Source organism: Rhinatrema bivittatum, chromosome 12, assembly GCF_901001135.1.
Source record: "Rhinatrema bivittatum chromosome 12, aRhiBiv1.1, whole genome shotgun sequence".
In the NCBI taxonomy this organism is placed as follows: Eukaryota; Metazoa; Chordata; class Amphibia; order Gymnophiona; family Rhinatrematidae; genus Rhinatrema; species Rhinatrema bivittatum.
Window position 1 is genome coordinate 58,647,879 of NC_042626.1, and position 22,001 is coordinate 58,669,879.

Below are 22,001 nucleotides of genomic sequence, written 5' to 3' on the forward strand. Positions count from 1 at the left end.
ACCAATGTTTGGGCCATAGATATTGGCTAGAGTATAGATATCTTTACCTGACTTAAATATCACAATCAGATATCTAAGAACATAAGAACATGCCATATTGGGTCAGACCAAGGGTCCATCAAGCCCAGCATCCTGTTTCCAACAGTGGCCAATCCAGGCCATAAGAACTTGGCAAGTACCCAAAAACTAAGTCTATTCCATGTTACCGTTGCTAGAAATAGCAGTGGCTATTTTCTAAGTCAACTTAATTAATAGCAGGTAATGGACTTCTCCTCCAAGAATTTATCCAATCCTTTTTAAACACAGCTACACTAACTGCACTAACCACATCCTCTGGCAACAAATTCCAGAGTTTAATTGTGCGTTGAGCGAAGAAGAATTTTCTCCGATTAGTTTTAAATGTGCCACATGCTAACTTCTTGGAGTGCCCCCTAGTCTTTCTATTATCTGAAAGACTAAATAGATTCACATTTACCCGTTCTAGACCTCTTTCTAATAATTCCCAACATTCTGTTTGCTTTTTTGACTGCCGCAGCACACTGAACTGACAATTTCAATGTGTTATCCACTATGACACCTAGATCTTTCTTGTGTTGTAGCACCTAATATGGAACCTAAGCATTGTGTAATTATAGCATGGGTTATTTTTCCCTATATGCATCACCTTGCACTTATCCACATTAAATTTCATCTGCCATTTAGATTCCCAATTTTCCAGTCTCACAAGGTCTTCCTGCAATTTATCACAATCTGCTTGTGATTTTAACTACTCTGAACAATTTTGTATCATCTGCAAATTTGATTACCTCCCTCATCGTATTTCTTGCCAGATCTTTTATAAATATATTGAAAAGTAAGGGTCCCAATACAGATCCCTGAGGCAGTCCACTGCCCTCCAAATCCTTCAATACAGAGATTACATCCACCACATGCTGTGAAAAAAGGATGCCTACTCCGCTATATCTGGAAGTGGCAGTAGCGGAGGCATAACATTGCACTGGATAGTATCTGTAAATGAGTTTCCTGACATAGGAGAATTCAAACTTCCTTCCACATTCCAAGATAAAAACTTTATTGCCCCATCAATCAAAATACCCTTTGTTACTCCAAAGTCTCCTCCACACCCTAAGAAGTGTGACTGCCTCCCATACCCCAATCAAAGAGCAGGTTGATGTCTCCTAGGACCAAAATCCTCCACAGAGATTGTATTCTAATGCTTACAGGCTCACGCTCAGGTCCTCCCCTCCCCCCCCCCCCCCCCCCCCCAAAAAAAAAAAACATACACCAGCTGCCTCCTTGAGGAATAGCAACACTTACCTCCTAGCAACCCTCGATCCTCCCCAGATCCCTTGGTAATCTGTAAGCTTGAAGAACCTTCCTCGAGGAAAAACAAACTGTGTTCCCCCTAAATGTAAGATCAATTAGAGTCCTTGCAGATGTCCAAAGGCTTAACAACAAGTCAAGAAAAAGTCACAGCAATATCCAAGCGAGTAAAGACTTCCTGCTCCAGCGCGTTCAAATCGCATTGTCCGGCTAAGATGCTGAGCCTCCGGATTGTCTGCGCAGCCTTTTCCCGCCATGCTGAACCCGCTGCCATTTTGCATTGGAGGCTTTACCAAAGGAAGCAGCAATGGAATGCAATTTGGGCTCCACTAGTAATCCTGCTGCTTGTAAAATATTCAGTGACTCTTCTGCAGGGTGGACCCACGAGGACGCTCCATTTATAGTCTAAATGGAAACAGCCACTAATAGCGATGACTTCCAGCTTGCAACGCTTGGACATCTCTAAAGTCCCTCCTTTTCTTAATTGTAAGTAAGGACAAATCTTGAAAAACTTCAATTTTATGCCCATGCCACCGGATGTCTCTCAGTTGTCTCGCTTGGGCCATCACAGTTTCTTTCATTGCAAACTCATGGAAACAAACCACCATGTCCTATGTCTGTGGTCTAGCCAAGGCTCTGTGCGCTCTTACCAGTTTAATTCTTGCTGGCTCCTCCGCTCCCTCAGCAGAATGTAATATGAAGCCACAAATATCCTTAATTACCTTCAGGCAATCAATGTATGCAGGCTCTTCAGGTATACCTCTGAATCCTAGGTTACCCCTTCTAGATTGATTCTCCAGGTCCTCCACCCAGTCTTTAAGCTTCATATTATCCTCTCAAAGGACTTGCAGCTCTTCCTGAATGCTTTCAGTTGCACTTTTCAGCTCATCCTGCCGGTGATCCACATACTCCATGTGGTCACCTCGCTCAGCACCCTTGCTCCTCAGCTCGGAGACTAGATTTACATTCCTGTTTGAACTGGCACATATCTTCTCGCAGATCGCCGATCCACTGCTGAAAATCCTCCCGGGAGAGAGGTATATCTGGCTGCTTTGTATGATCACAGCTCACATTCACCCCGCTGCACTGCCGCCATTTTCCCTTGAGTTTTTTGCCGTGGCAGTTTCGTACGAGAACCTTTTTAAATCGGGCATTTTTTTGCGCACAGGCATCATTGAATATTCCAGTAATCAGTGGAGGAAGTTTGAGTGATCCAAATGCCGTGATGGTCCCTTGGAGGGAGGGATTCTTAAAATCGGGATCTGGAGCGTCTCGTCCAAGTTGCCGTTCACTAGCATGACATCACTTCCTCCTCCTGAGGCATCTTTTTGTATCTGTAAATTAAAGATGTTGGTTTCAGAAAATAGGGGAAGGGACTAGGATGTCCCTTAAAAACTGGGGTGGCTTGATTATTTTGACATCAAGAATTATGAACGTACTGAAAACTCCAATGGGAATTCTTTGACTTCTCAGTTTAAACATGTCTGGAGCTGTGTTAGATTTGTTTCCAGAACTGGGACAATTAACCATGATTGTAAATACTGCTTGCTTATTTATTTTATTTTAGAAGTGGTTGGAAGAACTACTGTTTTTCTTCAAAAAAGTACCTGTTTGTTTTTATTTTGGACCAGGAAAAAACATGCACACCATCTTTTCGCCTCCTGTCAGAATTCGTTGTATGACTTCACTGCTGTTTTGCAACGTGTGTGTCGTCCCAGATTTTTCCCAGAACACGCACAACTTGATTTTCTTGACCAGATGCCTGTAACTCTGTGGTTCTCCACCTTTTTCCCTTCGTGACACGCCTGATGGACAGGGCTCACATGTGACACAGTGCTCATTTCAATCCACAGTGAAAACTTTAAAAAGCCTAATTATTACTTCTATTATTAAGAATGACAAAAGGGAAAGATAAGAGGTTCTCTCTGAACAGAAATGAGGTGGAATATAAATCTAAATAAATATTAAACCTTAACCATACCTCTGAAAAGGCAACACTGCAAATATTGCACCAAGCCCTAAAACACCAATTCAACTCCTGTTAGGAAAACAGAAGAAGCCAAAGCTGCTATAGATCCCTGCATAAAAACTACATGCTAGAAGACACATGGATGCTCACTTAACACAGAATAAAGAGATCATAAAGTACACATAGAAATGTACAAACTAATACTGAAATGGAAACCTCAATAAGCCAGACTGTATGCAGTGCAGCATTGGAAAAACAGAAGCATCACTAGTCCACATAACAAAAAAAAAAAATCAAGAAATCTAAAATCAATAGTAGTAAAACCATACTAATAAAAAGAACAAGCTATTTCAAAATAGGTGAGAAGTATCCAGTAATTAAAAACCCATATAAAAAAAATCTCCAGACACTAATGGAATATTTCAAAACAGCAGGCACAAAGACCCAATAACTAAAACCTAATAAGAATAAAAAAAATTCTCTGCTCTCTATTCCTGGGAACTTTACATTTCTAGGTACCCTGAGATTGTCATGAATTACCAGGGGGGGGGGAAGGGTTGTTCACAAACTCTCTGTCTCTCTCTCACACACACACTTTGTCACACAACCGCTCTTTCACTCCCCCTAGTCTCCTTCCCCTCCCTCCTCCCCCAAGCACAAGTGGCAGCAGCAGCAGCCTCCTCCTCCAGCCCCTGTGCCCCCAAAAAAGAACAGTTCTATCAGCCACAGGGGGCTGACGCTGCTCTGTTTCTTACTGCTTTTTCCTTCAGCTTGTGCTGCTCCTCCTCCTAATGGGAGCCAATGCTGCTGGTACTTCTGACTGCATCGTGGTCTCTCCTTCTTCCCATGCACGTGGGCCCACTCCACTTCCTTTTCTAGGCCACGGGGGAGGTCTTGCTGCTAATCCTTCCCTCGTTCAGCAGCACTGCTGCCATTCCACCCAGACTATCGGCATTTTCAAGCCCCAGCGGAGGAAGAATTCATTGCATCTTGCTGGAGCAGAAGAGGGAGAGGAAAGGGCAGCCAGGCCTGGCAGAGGATGGCAACACACCTGCCAGTACCTGGTGACACTCTTGTGTGTCACAACACAGCAGTTGAGAATTGCTGCTTTAAAGGAGATATGATTTTAACTGAATTTTATTAGTATATAACCTATGTTTTGTATGACACAGATTTGCTTCCATACATTATTTTTAAGCATTATAATAGAACTCTACAGTACATGTATTGGGCCAACGTAGAGGGATCTAAGTTCAGCAGCAGTTTTCAGCCACTGATTTCTGAGTCTTGTAAGAGATCTTGTTTTAGTCAAGCTGGTAGTGGCCTGCACATACAGCCTCTGACTCTGCCTTGACCAGCTGTGCTGCTGTCACCAACCTATTGCTTTCTCTCTTCCTAGCTCCTGCGGACTTGAATGGGCATGGATCATGAGCAGACAGACCCTCAAAGGCAGTTCCAAGCTGCGGTCAGTGTCATACAGGGTCTTCCTAAGAATGGTGAGTCTCTGCCATAGGGGGAGGAGGGGTATATGCTTTGGATTTTGGTGTAACTGTAGAGCACTTAGAGCCAGGCACTGGGATAATCCTTAGCATGTAGCAATGCAGAGTGCATATTGCACAATATCTGCCACGGGATATTCTAGTGCAGAGAACAAAGTCTTTTTAGTTGTTTGTATGTTTTGTTGTGGTTACTTTGCATCTGAGCTGGACTGGAAGACTTCATATTTATACATTCCCTTGCCCTCGGGCTATTTTTTTCATTATTTAACCGAACAGGCTGATATTAAGTGCCATTTGCACCTTGCTTTGGGCCCTAGCTGTGTAAAAGTATGGAGACTTCTCAGTAACAGGAAGCATTCAGTATAGACCATCTCTAAGGCATTGATGTATTGTGTCAGAAGTTGAATTCCTAGTATAAAACTGGGAGGATTCTAATAAATATCTAGAGAGAAGCAACAAAGCAAAATCTAGGAAAACACAATTTATTTTTTTTTTTACATTTAGAATTAGTAAATGATAAAAAAAAATTAGGTCATAATGCCCCCCCCCCCCCCCCCCCCCCCAAAAAAAAAAGCCAAAAACCATGCTAAAAATGAATAGGTATATATGGGTATATCTGCTCATTAGGGAGGATGGGAGTGGTAAGAAAAATCATTGACCAGTTAGCATATCAGATTAGATCATCACATAACTAGAAAAGAGAGAAACAGATTAAAAATTACAAAAACATTTGTCCTCAGCATGGTGACGTTTCAACCACAGAGTTCTGTAACAAGAGGAACAATTCAAAAACAAAATGAGACCATTTAAACTGAGTAGATGCCCCTTGCATATGAGAGTTCTGCTTTAACAAATAGCCATTTCAACCTTTTTTTCCAAAACAGATGTGAGGGTAAACTCTTCTAGCTTTTTTATTTCTTTTTAGGCTCTTACCGTCCATCATACGAGGAAATGCTACGGTTTTACAGCTACTACAAGCAAGCAACGATGGGCAGCTGCAATATCCCGAGGCCAGGTTTCTGGGATCCCATCGGCCGCTATAAGTGGTAAGGAGGTAAAAGATAGGGAAAATACCTTCTGTTAAGATTAATGTTTTCTCTTCAAAAGCAACCGTGGACAGACTAGCAAAAACTTGATTAAAAACAGATAACCATTTCAATACTCAGCCAACAAGAAACACTGAGCTCAGACAAGAAATGTATCATCACTAGTCTAGGGACTGAACTAACACCAGTAACCCCTGCATCCACACAACCACGCAGGAGGACCATTTGTTTGTTTATTTATTTATTTATTTATTTATTTAAAAGTATTTATATACCGTTTTTAAAATATGTTTTATCAAAACGGTTTACAAAAAGTAGTATAAAATAAGAGATTAGAAAATAAAAAAATAAAAATTACACAAAATTGGTATAAAACAAAAGTAAAAAAATTTATAAAATAAAGGGTCTTAACAACAATTCTTCAGCAAGAGTATATATACTGTGACATCAGCTTTGCTCTGTCTCCATCTGCTGGTAGAGGTGCATAACCCACTGGTTCTAAATTCATCTGTCAGGGCAAAGGGAAAACAAAATTATCAAGTAGTAATTTCTCAATCGATTGCAGGGCCTAAATTATGGAACTCCTTACCTTGTGAGTTAAGACTGCAAAGAGATTTTGTGGGATTCAAAAAAAACTTCAAAATTAAGCTGTTTAAACAGGTCTATGAGAGCCTTAATGCAAATTGTCATATTTCTCATAGCTCTCAATCGGGCCGATTCAGTAAAGTTCGCGGGAGAGCGGGCAAATGCCCGCTCTCCTGGCGCGCACACAGACTACTCGCCTGTGCGCGCGATACAGTATTTAAATGAGGCCCGGCGGTAGATCCGGGCAAAAGGAGGCGTTAGGGACACTAGCGCGTCCCTAGTGCCTCCTTTTTGACAGGAGCAGCGGCTGTCAGCGGGTTTGACAGCCGAGGCTCAATTTTGCCGGCGTCTGTTCTCGAGCCCACTGACAGCTACGGGCTCGGAAACTGGACGCCGGCAAAATTGAGCGTCCGTTTTTGACCCGTCAGCCGGCTTCCAATTTTTTGTTAATTTTTTTTTTTTTTAACTTTTTTTTTACTCTTCGGGACCTCCGACTTAATATCGCCATGATATTAAGTCGGAGGGTGCCTACCCTTTTGGGTAGGCGCTAATTTCCCTTACCCCTGAATTCAGGGGGTACCCCCTGAATTCAGGGGTAAGGGAAAACGCGCGTCCAATAGCAGGTAAACAGTGGGCTCCGTCGGAGCGCACTGTACTGTATCGGCCTGAATGTCAGGAGAGAAAATTAAAACTAATACAATATTGTATTAGTTTTAGACTAAGAAATGTTCAAAAAGTCATACGGTTTTTTTATATTTTAGGATCTTATTATAATTTTTAATGTAACCTGTTATGATTGATCATAAATTGATTTTAACATTTTACCATGTTTTATCCCTGCTGTAAACCATCATGATTGATAACAGAATGACCGACTAAATATAAATATAATAAATAAATACATGAAGCATCGATCAAAATGGTGACATGATTTAAGGGGAAAGTTTTGGGGGTTTTTTTTTATACTATATCTGGATATGTCATCCCCCTTCTCCCCCACCTCCAGGCCAGTTTTCTGTCAAAAGGAATTAGGAGTCCCACATTTTAGGAATTATTTCTGTTTCCTTGCTTAGGACACAAATTGAATTCAGTATTATCTGGCTAAGATATCTATTCCTTGTACGTACCGGGTCAGAGGAGCTGTGCCGGTCTGGCGGGTCCTACAGCTCTTACACTCACTCGGCTGGGTGGTCAATACGACCAAGAGTCATCTCCAACCCTCACAATCACTGGAATTTTTGGGAGCATCGTTCGACACTTGACAAGGCAGGGTTTTCCTCTCCTGGGACCACTGTTGCAAGTTGCGAGGACAGGTCAAGGCTCTTCTACAGATGCAGCCACTGACGGCCTGGGACTACCTACAGTTGATTGGCTCCATGGCCTCGACGTTGGAATTGATCCCAAGGGCTTTTGCGTACATGTGTCCCTTGCAGTCAGCGTTGATCTCCCGCTGGAGCCCGGTTTCCTAACAGTTCCAGCTCCTTTTACCCCTGACAAGCGGTTAGCGTGTTCCAGTCTGCGTTGGTGGTTGCAAATGGACAAACTTCTACAGGGGGTATCACTCGTGGCCCCGGAATGGACAGTGGTCACCACAGATGCGAGTCTCTCCGGTTGGGGAGCGGTCTGTTTGCGGCACTCAGTGCAGGGGCGCTGGTCCATGACAGTCGCGCTGGTCGATCAGTCGCCTGGAGACCAGGGCGGTGCGTCTGGCGTTACGGGCTTTTCTACCCCTGGTCCAGGGGAAATCTGTCAGAATCTTGTCAGACAACGCGACCACAGTGGCCTATATCAATCGTTAGGGGGGGACCCGGAGCCATCCAGTGGCCTTAGAAGCTCGACTACTAATCCAGTGGGCGGAGAGGCATCTTCTCCACATCGCCGCGTCTCACATCGCAGGGGTAGACAACATTCAGGCGGACTTTCTGAGTTGTCACCAACTTGATCCAGGAAAGTGGGAACTGGCGGACGACGCATTTCAGCTCATCTGCAACAGATGGGGGCGACCAGCCATGGACCTGATGGCGACCTTTCAGAATGCCAAGGCGCCACACTTCTTCGCCCGGCGCAGAGAACCAGGGGCAGAGGGGGTGGATGCCCTGGTGTTTCCCTGGCCGACGTCAATCCTCCTGAATGTCTTCCCCCCCCCGTGGTCCCTCATAGGCAAAGTTCTGCATCGCATAGAAAGCCATCCCACGGAGGTTGTCCTGGTGGCTCCGGAGTGGCCTTGACGGCCGTGGTTTGCAGATCTAGTCAATCTGACATTGGAAGCGCCACTCCGTCTACCACCAATACTGAATCTTCTGCATCAGGGACCCGTCTGTTTCGATCAGGCAGATCGCTTTTGTCTAACGGCATGGCTTTTGAAAGGCGCAGTCTGAAAGGCAGAGGTTATTCGGATGCGGTGGTAGCCACCCTCTTACTGTCTCGCAAGTTGTCGACTTCTCTGTCCTATATGCGCGTGTGGAAGGTCTTTGAATCCTGGTGTGTTTCTCGGGCGGTACAACCTACCCGGGCTACTATTCCAGATATCTTGGCTTTTCCCTGTACGTACCAGGATCAGTCCAGACTGCTGGGTTATGTCTCCCCTCCAGCAGATGGAGTCAGAGAGAAAAGTGAACGCACCCCCCAGATATACTGGTGTGCCACCTGCTGTCCTTCAGTATTTCCTCTGACTCCAGCAGATGAGAGACATAACCTGCGGTTTGTCCTGACTAAATTCTTTCAGGTGTTTTCTTCTCTTTTTCTGCCTACACTATCTACACTGTCTAGCTCAACTGGGGTTTTTCCCTAGTTTAAAAAAAAAAAAAAAAAAAAAAAAGATTGTGTATTTCTTGGGTGTTATTAATTTCTCAGCGGTGCTCTGTTTGGCTCAGTATTCAGGCAGGCGTGGAGAGCTTTGCTCTCCCTATTTCCCGGATTAACTGTCCCTTTGGTATCGGGGGAGAGTTCACCGGTGGGCCGGTCACCCTCCCCCCCCCCCCCCCCCGTTTGCCGGGGTGACTAGAAAGTGGAAACTGAAGAGGGCTTTTCTCAAATTTAAGAAAAAAAAAAAAAAAAAAGGTTAATCTGTCGCGAGCACTTAAGTCCTGCTGGTTGCAGGCAGTACTCTGTTTTATGCCCTAGCCTGCCGCGCTTACCAGGGACTCCGGAGGGGGTGGATTTTGATTCACCCGGCGATTTTCTGAGCTTCGGTTTGGCGCGCTTTTTCTATTCAGTTTGCACACTTACCCTCGGCGCGTCTTCGGTCCTGATCTCCGGATGCCGCGATCTTCGGCCTGCACGGCCTGTGGCAGGGCGGGGGTGCGACTCTCCAGGGAGGGTCTCTGCTCCCGTTGTATTCCCGGGGGTGAGGGACCCTCCCGGGGGCCGAGCGCTGCCCGCAGCGGCACGATCCTGTCTTCTTCGGCACGGCAGGGGAGGCCGGCTGCCACGCGGCCGGCGGCCCCGCCTCCTTGTGAGAGGGCGGCGGCCATTTTAGGCGCGCGGCAGCCTGCTGAGATTGAATCGGAGGATGAGGGTTCCTCTCCTCTCTCGCCGCCCGAGTTGAGCCCGCGCAGTGGAAATGACCCAAATGGTCCTCCGGCCCCTCCCCCTTCGGGCTCCACTAAACGGAGGGTCCCTTTTTCCTCAAAATTTGTACTTTTAATGCATCGGGCATTCTTAGAAGCTGAGGCAGGCTGGGAGCCGGATGACACCCCCCCCCCCCCGCGAAGGTTCCTAGGGTCACAGGCATGTCGGGGGTGACTAGAAAAGCGGGGACTTCAGGGGGAGCGGGCGATATATCTTTAGGGGACACCTGTGATCCAGGAAGACTGGATGTCGACCAGGACTCCCCAGATGCTGCTGCGGCAGGGGTCTCGGAACCACAGGAGGCGCTCGAGGGGGATGACCCCGAAATTTTGCGCCTGTTTGGCAAGGATGAGCTTAATTTTCTCATCCAGCATGTGTTAAAGGAATTAGAGATTCCCGCCCCGCAGCAAGAGACAGATACTTCTACGGGGGATGTAGCAATGGCGGGTTTAAGGTCCCCCCCGCAAAACTTTTCCCTTACATCCCAAGGTGGTACAGCTGGTATCTAAAGAATGGGAGGTTCCAGAGGCATCCCTGCGTGTTAGCAGGGCGATGAATAAGCTGTACCCTCTGCCCTCACAGTCTTTGGAAATTTTTAAGGTTCCCGCCGTGGATTCGGCAGTCACCGCTGTGGTGAAACATACTACCATTCCGGTCACGGGAGGCGTAGCGTTGAAGGATCTTCAGGATAGAAAGTTAGAGGTTCTCCTGAAGCGCATGTTTGAAGTAGCGGCCCTGGGGGGTACATGCGGCAGCTTGCAGCAGTATGGTGCAGAGGGCCACTCTCCGCTGGGTTCAGCAATTGCTCACCACACAGGAGCTCCCACCTGCCGAGGCGGAGCAGGCTAACTGTGTGGAGGCAGCGGTGGCTTACACAGCGGACGCCTTGTATGATTTGTTGCGAACCTCTGCCCGTACTATGTCCTCAGCGGTCGCAGCGCGACGATTGCTTTGGCTTCGCCGTTGGTCGGCGGACGCCTCGTCTAAGTCACGGCTAGCCGCTTTCCCCTTCAAGGGGAAGTTATTGTTTGGTGAGGAATTGGACCAACTCATCAAAGACTTAGGGGATAATAAGGTATATAAATTGCTGGAGGACAAGCCCCGTCAGTTTCGTCCTTTCGGGAATGCGAGATCCCGGTTCCATGGGCAGCGCAGATTTCGCTCCGGAAGGGGTGGTTCCTTTTCGCAGAAACAGCAAGGCCCGAGGTCGCAGACGTGGTCTCCTTGGTCTTCTTCCTTTCGTGGCAGGCGACCGCAGCGATTGGGAGCCTCCCAGCAACCGGCCCCCGGAAAACCGCCCCAATGAAGGCGCGCTGGCCCACTCCTCCTTCCCCCGCATCGGAGGTCGTTTGTCCCTGTTTTGGGAGGAGTGGGTCAAAATCACGTCCGATCAGTGGGTTCTCGACGTGGTGCGCTACGGTTACGAGTTGGACTTTGCTCGGCCCCTCCGGGACTTTTTTATGATATCTCCTTGCGGACCTCGAGAAAAGCAACTGGTTATAGCTCAGACGGTAAACCACTTACGGGCCCTCGGAGCGGTGCTCCCCGTTCCCTCGGACGAGACACGAACGGGCCGCTATTCCATTTATTTTCCTAGTCCCAAAGAAGGAAGGTACCTTCTGTCCTATTCTGGATTTGAAGCGAGTAAACAAGGCGTTACGCGTTCCCCGGTTTCGCATGGAAACTCTACGGTCTGTTATTGCGGCCGTCCACAAGGGAGAATTTTTGGCTTCTTTGGATCTAGCCGAGGCGTATCTCCACATCAGAATCCGGGGAAAGGCATCAGAGATATCTGAGATTCATGGTGTTGGGAGAACATTACCAGTTTTGCGCCCTTCCATTCGGCCTGGCTACGGCTCCGAGAGTGTTCACCAAGGTTCTTGTGGTAGTTGCAGCCTCCCTGCGACGTCAAGGGGTATTGGTACATCCCTACCTGGACGATTGGCTTATACGGGCGAAATCGGAGTGCGACTGCAACCGGGCGGTCCAGTTGGTGGTACAGCAACTTCAGTCGCTAGGCTGGGTGGTCAACTTTGCAAAGAGCCAGCTAATTCCAAGTCAGCGGTTGGAATTTTTGGGAGCGCGTTTCGATACCCTGGTGGGCAAGGTATTCCTGACTCGGCAGAGGACGGAGCATCTGATGTGTCAGGTGTGGAGGCTTCTGGGTCTCCACTTGCCCACAGCCTGGGATTATATGCAGGTCATTGGACATATGGTGTCTACTCTGGAAATGGTACCGTGGGCTTTTGCTCATATGCGGCCGTTGCAAAGGGCTCTCCTTTCGCGCTGGGATCAGAAATCCGAGGATTACGGAGTACAGTTACCTCTGTTGGAGCCGGCGCGATCCAGCTTAGCGTGGTGGTTGGTCCCGGACAATCTGCTACAAGGAGTGGACCTCGAGCCCCCCAATTGGGTCATAGTGACGACGGATGCCAGTCTGACCGGTTGGGGAGCGGTCTGTCAATCACGGGCGGTACAAGGTTCGTGGACCCCTCGCCAAGCATCGTGGTCCATCAACCGTCTGGAGACCAGGGCGGTCCGTCTCGCCTTGCGTCAGCTTCTGCCCTTGGTACAGGGACGGGCAGTTCGGGTCCTCACAGACAACGCCACCACGGTAGCATACATAAATCGCCAGGGCGGCACGAGAAGTCAGCAGGTGGCGGTCGAGGCGTCTTTGTTAATGACCTGGGCGGAGCGCCACCTCGCCCGCATCGCGGCCACTCACATCGCAGGCGTAGACAACGTGCAAGCGGATTATCTCAGTCGTCAGCACTTGGATCCCGGGGAATGGGAGCTCTCGGATCAGGCGATGAGTCTCATCTCCCGGCGATGGGGTGTGCCGCGAATGGACCTGATGGCAACTCGGCTCAACGCCAAGGCAGCGCGTTTTTTCAGCCGGAGGCGAGAACACGGATCGGAGGGGGTGGATGCTCTAGCGATTCCATGGCCTTATCACATCCTCCTATATGTGTTTCCCCCTGGCCCTTGGTCGGCAAGGTGTTAAGGCGTCTCGAATCCCATCGGGGTCCAGTGATTCTCGTGGCTCCCGAGTGGCCGAGAAGACCATGGTTTGCCGACCTCATCAATATAGCCAGAGACGGGCCTTTACGGTTGGGCCACCTTCCGAACCTTCTTCGTCAAGGACCAGTATTTTTCGATCAGGCGGATCGCTTTTGTCTGGCGGCTTGGCTTATGAACGGAGGCGCTTGAGAAAGAAAGGTTATTCTGAACCGGTAATTTCTACCTTGCTTCGCGCGCGGAGACCCTCTACCACACTTGCTTATGCCAGGGTGTGGAAAGTTTTTGATTCCTGGTGTGCGGCCGCCCAAGTTCAGCCTCGTCGTGCGGTCATTGCGGACATCCTTACCTTTCTTCAGGATGGTCTGAAGAAGGGTTAGCTTACAGTTCGCTGAGAGTCCAGGTGGCGGCTCTGGGTTGTTTGAGGGGAAAGATTGACGGCTCCTCTCTCGCGTGTCATCCGGATGTGTCCCGAATTCTTACGCGGTGTTCGAAATTTGCGTCCTCCTCTCAGAGCCCCTTGTCCTTCCTGGAACCTGAATTGGTACTCAAGGGCCTCACCGTCGCGCCATTTGAGCCGCTGAAGCGAGCCACCTTAAGGATCTCACCCTCAAGACAGTGTTTTTAGTGGCCATAGCGTCCGCGCGTCGGGTGTCGGAGCTACAGGCACTCTCGTGCAGGGATCCGTTCTTGCGTATCTCTGATTCCGGGGTCTCGTTACGTACGGTCCCTTCGTTCTTGCCTAAGATCGTATCGGCTTTTCACGTCAATCAGTCCGTGGACTTGCCGTCGTTCTCGGAGACGGAGCTGCGGGCTTCTCATGGTTCCGACTTGAAGCGTTTGGATGTTCGTCGAGTACTTTTGCATTATTTGGAGGTCACCAATGCTTTTCGGCGGTCGGATCATCTGTTCGTGTTGTGGCAGGGGGCCAAAAAGGGTTTACAGGCCTCTAAAGCAACTATTGCCCGATGGCTGAAGAGCGCAATAGCGGCCACGTACATTGGGTGTGGTAAGTCCGTTCCAGACGGGCTTAAAGCTCACTCTCTCCGTTCGCAGGCGTCTTCCTGGGCTGAGAGTACTCTGGTCTCTAGCCAGGAGATTTGCAGGGCGGCCACTTGGAAGTCGTTGCATACTTTTGCCCGACATTATCGGGTAGATGTTCGGGGGCCGTCGGCGGATTCTTTTGGCAGCAGTGTGATTCGAGCGGGACTCTCGGGGTCCCATCCCATTTGAGGCGGCTTGGGTACATCCCAGCAGTCTGGACTGATCCTGGTATGTACAGGGAAAGGAAAATTATGTTTCTTACCTGATAATTTTCGTTCCTGTAGTACCAAGGATCAGTCCAGACGCCCGCCCTATATTGTGCAGGAGACTCCACTCGAATCCCATTTTCTATCACACTTCTGGTTTGAACATGGTAAGTGAAATTTTCCTCATGTCTTTTTTGGGGACAGAATGTCTTCGGACTGCAGATTTGTTGTTCGCTTCGTTGGCGCATTGCGTTCCCTTAGTTTGCCTTTTACTGTTTTTTACCTTACTTACTACTTGAGCTAGACAGTTGCAATGGTTCTTTGGCTACGGGTGCGGAGGAGTTCTTTTCTTCTTCTGCTTTGTTATCCATTATACTGAAGGACAGCAGGTGGCACACCAGTATATCTGGGGGGTGCGTTCACTTTTCTCTCTGACTCCATCTGCTGGAGGGGAGACATAACCCAGCAGTCTGGACTGATCCTTGGTACTACAGGAACGAAAATTATCAGGTAAGAAACATAATTTTCCTTTCTTCAGGACAGCCTGGCAAAGGGGCTCTCCTGTAGTTCCTTACGGGTCCAGGTAGCTGCTCTCGGTTGCTTACAAGGTTCCGTGGATTGGGGGGGGTGTCTTTAGCTTCCCATCCTGATCTGGTTCGATTCCTGAAGGGAGCAACGCATTTGTGCCCTCCAATTGTCACCTTGCCCTTCATGGAATTTAAATCTGGTGCTCAGGGCCCTGTGTGAGCCCCCCTTTGAACCATTGAAGAGAGCCACCTTGAAGGATCTCATGTTGAAAGCAGTATTTTCTGGTGGCAATTACCTCCACCAGGAGGGTTTCGGAACTTCAGGCCCTATCCTGTAGGGAACCTTTTTCTACGGATCTCTGAGTCTGGGGTCACTCTCCGGACTGTCCCTTCTTTCCTCCCCAAGGTGGTTTCGGCTTTTCATCTGAATCAGTCGGTAGAACGTCCAGCTTTTTCTCATCTCGATCGATCGGATAAGTTCTTCCAGGGAATTGAAGAAGTTGGACGTGCATAGGGTTCTCTTATGCTACCTTGAGGTACGAATGCCTTCCATACGTCGGATCATCTCTTCATTCTTTGGAACTGTTCCAAAAGGGGTAATATGACATCTAAGACGTCCATATCGCGCTGGTTGAAGGAAACTATAAATTCTGCGTATCTCTTGGGAGGTCGACCACTACCTTTGGGGCTTAAGGCACACTCCACGTGTTCACAGGCGGCGTCCTGGGCGGAGTAGTGTCAGCAGATCTCACCACTAGAGATCTGCCAGGCAGCAACTTGGAAATCGTTGCACACCTTTGCGCGTCATTATCGCTTGGACATGGCAGGATTCCAAGAGGGAAATTTTGGAGCAGGGCGTCTTGAGAGTGGGCCTCTCCGTTTCCCACCCTAAGTAGTGAGCTCTGGAATATCCCAGGAGTCTGGACTGATCTGGTACATACAGGGAAAAGAAAATTAGGTCTTACCTTCGATAATTTTCGTTCCTGTAATACAAGGATCAGTCCAGAGTCCCGCCCAATTCTGCAGTATGTTCGGAGAGTCTGCTCTGTCGGACGAAAGTTTTTGCTGTTGACAAACATTGTCAATTCGGTTTTCCGTTCGTGTTGTCTGGGTCTGGTTCTTGTTGGGGGAAGTGACCCGAGGGTTCCCTGGTTGACCTTCTTATACATAGTTTACATGGGGGATCTCCATTGCTTTGACATTGCATAATACTGACAGGCTGTGGGTGGCACCCTGGTATATATAGAGAAGCTTTGTCAAGTTTTGCTATGTTTCCACCTGCTGATGCGGAGGCATAACGTTCCCAAAAATTTCCAGTGACTGTGAGAGTTGGAGATGACTCTTGGTCGTATTGACCACCAGCCGAGCGAGTGCAAGAGCTGTAGGACCCGCCGAACCGCGGACCATCACAGCTCCTCTGACCCAGGAGTCTGGACTGATCCTTGGTACTACAGGAACGAAAATTATCGAAGGTAAGACCTAATTTTCTTTTAGATACTAACCTGATGCTGCATTTTCACATGAAGACGTGGCAGGCAGTTATAGCTGCTGTTTGCAAGGGGTAGTATCTCAAATCTTTAGATTTGATGGAAGCATACCTGCAGGTCCCCATACATCCAAACCATCAGAAGTTTCTGCGGTTTGTGGTGCTGTGGGGAGCATTATCAGTTTTGAAATCTGCCTTTCAGCTTAGCAACTGCACTGTGGATGTTCAAAAAAGTGGTGGCGGTTCGTGGTGCTAAGAAGGGAAGGGTTTCTTGTTCATCCGTTCTTGGACGATTGGCTCTTTCAGCAAAGTCAGAGTTGGTGTGTCATTACTCAGTTCAGTGAGTCATGAGTATGTTGCAGTCTCTGGGCTGGGTAGTGAATATGGCAAAGAGCAATCTGGTCCCTTCCCAAGTGCTAGAATATCTGAGGGCACGATTCAATACCAGAGTAGGCAAGGTACTCCTTACCTTGGAGCGGGTGACCAAGTTGCAATCACAGATGCGGTGAATATTCCGGCTTTTGGTGCCCAGGGTCTGGGATTATTTGCAGGTCCTGGGTTCTATGTCTTCTACCCTGCAATTAGTTCGGTGGGCGTTTGCTCACATGCAGCCTCTGCAGAGGGTGCTTTTGACCCGTTGAAATCCGTTTATCTGAGGAGTTTCACCTTTCTTTACCACATCAGGGGAGTTCCAGGTCCAGTCTCTCTTGCTGTAGTGTCGCAGTCTGGAGAGAGGGGTAGAGCTGGAGATTCTGTACTGAGTGGTAGTGATCATGGATGACAGCCTCAGGGTTTTGGAACCTGTTTGTTTAGGACGAACAGCTCAAAGTCGGTGGTCAGCAAGGGAAGCATCCTGGTCTATCAATAGGTTAGAAACAAGAGTGGTTCGCAGGGTGGTTACTGACTTTCCTTCTGCAGGTTTGGGGAAGGACTGCCGAGAGTCTTTTCAGACAATGCAACTGTGGTAGCATATATCAACTGCCAGGGTCTGATGAAGAGTTGTGGGGTGCCTCAGGTGACACAGGAACTCTTTGTCTGGTTAGAGCAGTACCTGTCGGGGTTGGAAGCATCTCACATTGCTGGAATGGCCAATGTGCAGGCAGACTAGATCAGCAGTTAGATCCGGGGAAATGGGAGTTATCCACTGAAGCCCTGGATCTCATTCAGGCCAGGTTGGAGCAGGCCCTAATTGGCTTCGCAACTCAATGCCAAAGCGAGTTGGTTCTTCAGCTGGAGAAGAGAGGTGGGTTCCAAGGGGATCGATGCGTTGGTCCATCCATGGCCAGCGGAAACTCTGCTGTATGTATTTCCTCCACGGCCTCTGGTAGGCGCATACAGAGACACCCAGGAAGGGTGGTGCTGGTAGCACCAGAGTGGCCGTGCCATTCAAGTTTGATGATTTGGTACATCTCGCAGTGGATGGACCCATCAGATTAGGTTATCTGGAAGGGTTACTTCGCCAGGGACCCATCTTCTCATATTAGGCGGTTCGCTTTTTGTCTCATGGCTTGGCTTTTGAGAGGCGACTGTTGTGCTTGAAAGGGTACTTGAATGTGGTTATTGATACGTTGTTGCAGGTCAGGAAGCCTTCCACTTCTCTAACCTTTTTCCAGGTATCAAAAGTGTTGAGACATGGTGTATGGAGGAATGTCTCTGTCCTCTGTGGGTGGAGGTTTCTCAGATCTTAGCCTTCTTGCAGAAAGGTTTGACCAAGGGTTGGCTTTGAGTATAGGTAGCAGCCTTGGGGTGTCTTCATTTAAGCTGCAGGGGATAGTGTCGCTTCCAGACATGATTTGTTTTCTAAAGGGGCAAAGCATTTGTGTCCTCATAGTCTGTCACATGTGTCCGCCTTGGAACTTAATGTGGTGCTGAGGGCTCTTGTGGGTCCTGCCTTTGAGGCAAGCTTCCTTGAAGGATCGAACGCTGAAGGCGGTTTTCTTGATGGTGATCTGTTCGACCAGACGAATCTCAGATATGCAGGTTTTGTCCTGTAAGGATCCTTTTCTGCGTATTATGGATGATGGAGTCTCATTGTGTACGGTATTCTTCTTTTTTTGCTGAAGGTTGTTTCCGCCTTCCATCTTAATCAGAGGGTGGAGCTCTCCGCCTTTCGTCATTTGGCAGTGGAAGCGCTGCATGTGAGAGAGCTTCACTTGTTGGATGTTCATCAAACTCTGTTGCATTATCTCAAGGTTACTAACAGGTTTTGTTGATTTGGATCATCTTTGTCTTGTTTAGTAGGGCAAAGAAAGGCTTGAAGGCCTCTAAGACCTCAGTATTGCAATGGCTAAAAGAAGCAGTGTGTTCAGCGTATACATGTAAGGGTCGAACCGTCCCTGAGGGTTTGCGTGCACATTCTTCTAGGGTTAGGCAGCTTCCTGAGCAGAGTGTCTGCTGCATCTCCACAGGAGATCTATTGCATAGCAACATGGTCTTCACTTCATGCTTTTACTAGGCATTACCGATTAGATGTTTGGGTACCAGAGGAGGCTATGTTTGGCGAAAGTATGTTGCAAACTGTTCTTTCTGGTTCCCACCCAGTGTAGGGGGAGCTTAGGTACATCACACTTGTCTGGACTGATCTGGGAGGAAAGGAAAACTGGGTTTTACCTGCTAATTTTTGTTCTTGGAGTACCACAAATACAATCCAGGACTTTCGAAATTGGATTGATCTGGATGTATATAGTGCAGATTTGGTTTTATGTGGATCAATTTTACAGTTGAAGGTTTTCAAATTCCCTTGTTGGATGTCCAGTTCAGGGAGCCCAACCTTAGTCCTGCTCACCTTGAAAGGGAGAGTTAGATTATTATTGCCAGCTATTCCTCTTGGTCTGGGTACAGTTCAATACTAAGGGACTGAATGTGGCACTCTTGATTATGTAGCAGTGCCTGAAAAGATGTGTGGGGGGGGGTTTCCCCTCTTCCTCCATCTGCTGGTAGGAATGCAAAACCCACTTGTCTGGACTGATTGGTGCTATACCAGGAATGAAAATTAGCAGTAAGAACCAATTTTCCTGTCCAGTCTGCCCAGCAAGTTTCTTATGGTAGTAACTGCTGGCTCCATAGGTGCAATTGTGTGCGAGCAGTTCTGGCAGGATAATTTTCAAAGCAAATTTAGGAATATTTAGTTCACTTTGAAAAAGGATGTAACTGATGCTTATATTTACTGTCAGATTTATGCGGGATAAATGTATAATCAGGTTTCCACCAGGTCTGAGCTCAGCATCTTAAAAGCTGGGAAGTTAGGTTTGAATAAAGTGGGTAGATGTTTGGGCACGGGCGAGGGTAGCTGATTGTCTCAGGGAATATTTTTGATTGCCTGCTTCCAATTTATTTTAGTTGTGTATGAACTCAAACACATAAAGAAGGTATTAGATATGAGGAGCTATACGGTAATTCATACAGAACTAAGGGCCTCCTCTGCAGGTTATACTCTTTGTGGAGGATGTTCTCTGCCAAATAGGCCGAAACATGCAAAGGTCGATATTCAGAGGCATTATGCAGGTAACTTGGAATTAACAAAAACCAAGATTTGAATACCTCTCCCACTGCTGACTGCATAAATTGTGAGCTTAAAATTTAACTGAATAAAGGAGAGAGGAAGAGGAGAGAACACTGGCAGAGATTTCCCGGGTTCCCATGAGGCTGAGGCGGCTGTGACATCATCTGCAGGGGACTCCTACCTGCATAAAACCTGCTGCTCTGCACCCCTGAGGGAAGATTTTGTTTTCCTTTCTGCTAATGTATCTCCTTGTTGCTTGCCCAGAAGTTTGAAATGGGCAAGAAAAGGAAGGGCAGCGTATGTGCCTTCCCCATCGGGCCTTGAATGGCATCCTCTTGCGCAACCAACTCTAGAGGCATTTCAGTTTCAAAGGCAAGTTTAAGGCAGTCTTGAGCTTGGAGTTTCCAACTCTGCCGTCATGATGTCATCTTGAGTCCTTGACTCCTGAGGGCCTTTTTTCACCGCAGGCAATGCCTTACTGGCTGCTGGGACTGGACTAGATTATGTAGAAACTGAGGTCTGCTCAATTTTCTGGTCCTGTTGGAGAGTCTCTAGTCGTGGGTGAGACTTGTTAATTCATCTCCTCTAAGGCATTTTGTAACTGAACTTGTTACAAGACCTGCAGTGATAACACTAGATTTGTTATGGACACTGATAACTATTCTCAGAAGTCTATTGCCACACACATTAATAATTCTTTTGAAACTTTATCCTTAAAAGTTGCTGATCATTCTAAATTAATGCAAGATCAGGCTGAGAAACTGAGTAATTTAGGGAATAAATATTCTGTTTTAAATGATTGGCAGTAGTTAAAGATGACAAATTGTTACATCAGAAATTAGAAAATTTTGGTAATCAATTTAGGAGTTTACATCTGAGATTCCTAAATTTTCTGTGTTGTATGTTAATTTCTCCTGCAGAAATGCTAAAGAAATTTTAATTAGTTTTTTCGAATTCCATAGGAAGAAGTTCCTACTTTCTGTAAAAGTTTATCACCTTATAGATAATGTTGCTTCTAATGAGAATTTAGGTAGAATTGAATCTATGGTAGAGAGTTTGGGTATATCTGATTTTTATTTATTTTTTTCAGAGCATTCACAGTCTAAAATAGAAGATAGAGCTACCTTTATTGGTTAAGTTTATCAGTTTCAATGTAGAAACTGATAAACAAATGACCTTAAGATTATTTTTCCTCCTTAAAGACAAGAGTTTTCCCAGATGACACCAGAGAGACTCAGCAGAGGCATAAGGCCTTTTTGTTGAAGAAACAGAGGATTATTGCAGTTCTTCTTATTTTCCCCTATACATGTGTGATAAGGTTTCAGGGTAACATGTACATTTTCTCTGATCCAAGTCAGTTGGAAGGCTTCTTACAAAACAGAGAGACCTATCTTCTGTGTCATAGACTAGCTAGGGCCAAATCTAAATAGATTGCCTTCTTTTCCTGTTTTCTTGATATTTGTGTAAAGACTCTACCCAATATGTGACTATTTAACAGCTTTATTGAGTGATTCATTTGTTTTTTCTTTGTTTACTTATTTGTATTCACTCATTTATATTCACTCGTATAGTTGTGCTTTTCTTAAATGTCAAGTAGTATTGATCTTTAATACTTGAAATGTAAATAGTGTTAAAAAAATGTAAACTGAATAAAAAGGGGCACCCCATGGATCTTGGAAGCATTAATTTAATTGTTTATAATTTGGCTCCACTGATCTTCAGGTAAATAGAGTATCCTTCCAGATCCTCCATTGCATCTCTGATTATGGAAAATATTTGTAAAATTCATTTAGATGGTACCTACCACTGCATAAGCTAAGGAAAATTTATCCAGGAGTCAAAAATGAGTGTTGGAATTGCAGACGATGCAGCACCAGTGATTAGTTTATAGTGGAATGCCCTAAGAGATTTTTTGGAAACTGATTCAAACTTTGATTTGACAAATAAAAGAGAAACTTGATTCTAATCAGGGGATTTTCAAGATGGCCGCACTGGCTACGGCGTCTTGTGAGCAGGTCTGATCGAGCCCAGTTGTTGGGTTTTTTTTTCCCTCAATATGCCCCACTTCTGGCTGGAAAAGAAGAGCCAGAGAACGGGCATTACCTCAGCAAGTATCAACCTTGGTGGTTCGGAGTCCGATGAATGCTCACCTTCGCCGGGGAGGACTTACTCCATCTCTTGGCTCGCTGGAGATTTACCTGGAAGCAGTTTGAACCGGGTCACCTC

At 47.0% G+C, this 22,001-nt stretch overlaps 1 protein-coding gene across 1 annotated transcript in view; it reads left to right on the top strand.

The window, feature by feature from the left end:
* ACBD4 (acyl-CoA binding domain containing 4) overlaps positions 1 to 22,001 on the top strand; it is a 52,325-nt gene that overhangs the window by 3,775 nt on the left and 26,549 nt on the right. The window contains 2 exon segments of the mRNA XM_029572242.1: positions 4,692 to 4,788; positions 5,717 to 5,837. Coding sequence (XP_029428102.1) covers positions 4,707 to 4,788; positions 5,717 to 5,837 — 203 coding nt within the window. The 5' untranslated portion in view covers positions 4,692 to 4,706.